This window comes from Rhinopithecus bieti, unplaced genomic scaffold, assembly GCF_001698545.2.
Source record: "Rhinopithecus bieti isolate Rb0 unplaced genomic scaffold, ASM169854v2 scaffold_34373, whole genome shotgun sequence".
Taxonomy (NCBI): Eukaryota; Metazoa; Chordata; class Mammalia; order Primates; family Cercopithecidae; genus Rhinopithecus; species Rhinopithecus bieti.
In genome coordinates this window covers 1,008,822-1,012,361 of record NW_016814854.1, presented here as the reverse complement: position 1 = coordinate 1,012,361, position 3,540 = coordinate 1,008,822, and the positions used below count along the sequence as shown (strand labels likewise).

At 37.8% G+C, this 3,540-nt stretch overlaps 1 protein-coding gene across 1 annotated transcript in view; it reads left to right on the top strand.

The window, feature by feature from the left end:
- The window catches only part of LOC108515500 (multidrug resistance-associated protein 1-like), a 100,200-nt gene extending 97,035 nt beyond the window's left edge, over nt 1-3,165 (top strand). The window contains 3 exon segments of the mRNA XM_017852416.1: nt 1,293-1,459; nt 2,495-2,689; nt 3,027-3,165. Coding sequence (XP_017707905.1) covers nt 1,293-1,459; nt 2,495-2,689; nt 3,027-3,165 — 501 coding nt within the window.
- Nucleotides 3,166-3,540: the final 375 nt, after the last annotated feature.

Sequence of the window (3,540 nt, the reverse complement as noted above, 5' to 3'; positions counted from 1 at the left end):
TGATACAATTCCTTCATAATAGTAAGTACAAATAAAAATCAAACAAATAGATCAGACTGAAACACACTGATTTTTTTTGAAAAAAAAAAATTACTGAAGTTTTTGCTTAGTTGTTAGTTTGAGTGTAGAGTTTTGACTCTTTTTTACTTGAAGTTTAGAAACATTAAAAAAAAGAACAGTAATTCAGTTAGATCTCTTTTCTCAAGTTCTTTGATTTTTCCATCTGTGGAATCAAAGGAACTTGATCATTAAGGGGCATGCAGACTAACTTAAAAGTATGCCTCTTAAGTCAAGGATGAAATACTCAGCTGAAACTGGGTGCAGTGGCTCACGCCTGTAATCCTAGAACTTTGGGAAGCTGAAGCGGGTGAATCACCTGAGGTCAGGAGTTTGAGACCAGCCTGGCCAACATGGTGAAACCCCGTCTCAACTAAAAGTACATAAATTATCCGGCCATGGTGGTGCACACCTGTAATCCCAGGCACTCAGGAGGCTGAGACAGGAGAATTGCTTGAACCTGGGAGGCGGAGGTTTCAGTGAGCCAAGATTGTGCCACTGCACTTCAGCCTGGGCAACAGAGCCGGACTCCGTATCAAAAAAAAAGAAAAAAAAAAATCATTGTACTGTCTTCTAAAAATGTATTACAATGTCATATTGTTTAGACATATGCTTGTATTCATGCATTTACCTCAAAACAAATTTGAGTAAAATCTGGAATTCTGGAAGGGAAAAAATTAGTGGGAAAAAAGAGCCATCAGTCGTTCTTCTCTTACAGATAGAGTAAAATATAGTTTCACTAGGTATCTTGATATAGAATAAAGAAAACGAACTTAATCCTCTTTGAATTCTCTTCAACCACTAACTTACCTTCGTGTGGTGTGGACAAGAACTCTTTGGCTCTTCCAGCTCACTCTCTGTAAAATAAGAATACTAACTTCTATCTTTCTGAGTCGGTATACTGATTGATAATATTATATACATACTACTTTTCGTATTTATTGTATGTTATATCCTTGACTACATGGCAGGAATTATCATCATTATTTTGGTGCTTGTTATTATTTTCAGTAATAGGAATAGGAGAAAGAAAATCATGAGACTTATGATGACTTCATATGAATTATAGTTTATTTTGACTCTCTTCTGTTTTTGTTTTAAATATAAAATGAATTTGATGACTATAGTAGGTCTGATAATTTTGCTTTCTCCTGCTTTGTTTTCTGAGTCTGACTTTTAGAAATGTATTTATGCCTCATGACAGTAAGATTATGCGGGACTATTTTCTGCTCTAGCATCCTGTTTTATTTTCTGGAACCCTTCAAATGAACCTGGATCCCCTAAACAAATATTCTGATAGCAAGCTGTGGGAAGTGCTGGAATTGTGTCACTTAAAAGAGTTTGTGCAGTCCCTTCCTGAGAAGCTACTGCATGAGATTTCAGAGGGTGGTGAGAACCTCAGGTAAGCTGCTAAGAGCAGAGCTTGTCTAAGTTATTCATTCCAAGCTCTTTAGAAACTTGAACTGGCATCGAAGAGAAATATAGCTCCTGAGCCACCAGGGCCTGTTTAAAGTGCACCATGGCCAATTCCCTCTAAGGAAGAGAAGGAAAAAGTTAATTGTTGCTGCAGCCTGGGAAACCACTGGCTAAGAGAAAGGAAAGAAAAAATAAAGAACAATGCCCTATGAAAAGTCACTATTTAATTCAATCTTCTTTTGTCAAGACTGCTACTCTGAGAGCCTCGTTCCTAAAAAATGTTGTAAGGGGCTACTTTGCCTTCACCGTTGTTTGTTGCCTTAAGATAACCCCCTTCATGTGACCAGAGACCCAAGGAAAGTGAGCTAGATCCCTGTAATGGCCTGCGTGGCAGGACTCCCATCACTCCTTCTTTGATCACTTTCTCCCTACCCCTCTGTGTTTCTGTAACATTGGTCTCCATGCTGTGTCATGAGTTTGCCAGGCCAATTCACACCTACCGCAGGGATTTTACATCTGCTGTTTTCTTTATCTGGAACAAGTTTTTACTGGAAATCTGCATGCCTCACTCTCCATGTCCTTCAGTCCCTGTCTTAAAATTTCTCCTGAGGATTTCTTTGGCAAGCCCATCTAAAATGCCCACCCCACACCCACACTTTATACCCCACTTCTGTGTGTTTGAATTCTTCTTAACACTTATTATATACATATTATCCATGAAATTACTACATATAATGTTGCACCGTACTCGTATACCCCTCCTACTATGATTTTTACTCAATTATCTTGCTTATTGCTTTCTGTGTCCCCCTGAGAATGCATCTGCTACACAGAGATTTTTGTCTGTTTTGCTCATTGGTCTAAAGTCTGTCACTCCCTGAGTAAATGTTTCTTGAATAAAAGAACAAATGAAGTTGTGGGTGAAAGAAAGAATGAATAGTGGTACCATCAGAATTTTAAAACATGAAGTGTGTTACCATAAAGTCCATTGTTGAAATTATTATTATTATTATTTTAACAGCATGGGACAACGGCAGCTGGTCTGTCTTGCTCGTGCTTTGCTTCGAAAAACAAAAATTCTCATCTTGGATGAAGCAACAGCCTCCATCGACTTTGAGACGGACAAGTTGGTGCAGACCACAATCAGGAAGGAGTTTTCTGATTGCACCATCCTGACCATTGCTCACAGACTGCAATCTATCATTGATTCAGACAGGTGTGCTTGCTTTCTTTTCAGAAATAAAATCATTTCTGCCAAGATAAATATTGGGTATATGAAACACACTGATTACTTGCCAGTCATAAATAATTATATCTGTGCTGAGAGATACAAAGTTTTCCCTAATGATATAAGAGGTATTTTCCAAAATAATTGAAGGAAAAGTTAAAGCTAAAAGAATATTAGAGAACTTGATGTAGTTCCTGAATTAACTAGCACCTATATGTTGAACTGAAATAACTCATACACTGGTCTAAACTTTATATTAGCAGGATCAATAAAATGTGAGGTGGAAGACTGTAGGTTACCTGATGCTATTCTTTTCACATTTCAGGGTGCTTGTTCTAGACTCAGGAAGCATTGTGGAATTTGAAGCACCTCAGAATTTGATACGTCAGAAAGGACTTTTCTATGAAATGACAAGGGACGCTGGAATAACACAAGAATCAGGCACAAAAAATAAATTACTTTAGCTGTATGTTAATTTGCATAATAAAAAATCACAGCAGTGTATTAGTATTTAAAAAGCAAAGATGTCACAAGAACTGAAAACCAAACACCGCATGTTCTCACTCATAGGTGGGAATTGAACAATGAGATCACTTGGACTCGGGAAGAGGAACATCACACACTGGGGCCTATCATGGGGAGGGGGGAGGGGGGAGGGATTGCGTTGGGAGTTATACATGATATAAATAATGAATTGATGGGTGCTGACGAGTTGATGGGTGCAGCACACCAACATGGCACAAGTATACATATGTAACAAACCTGCATGTTATGCACACGTACCCTAGAACTTAAGGTATAATAAAAAAAAAAAAAAAAAAAAAAAAACAAAGATAAAA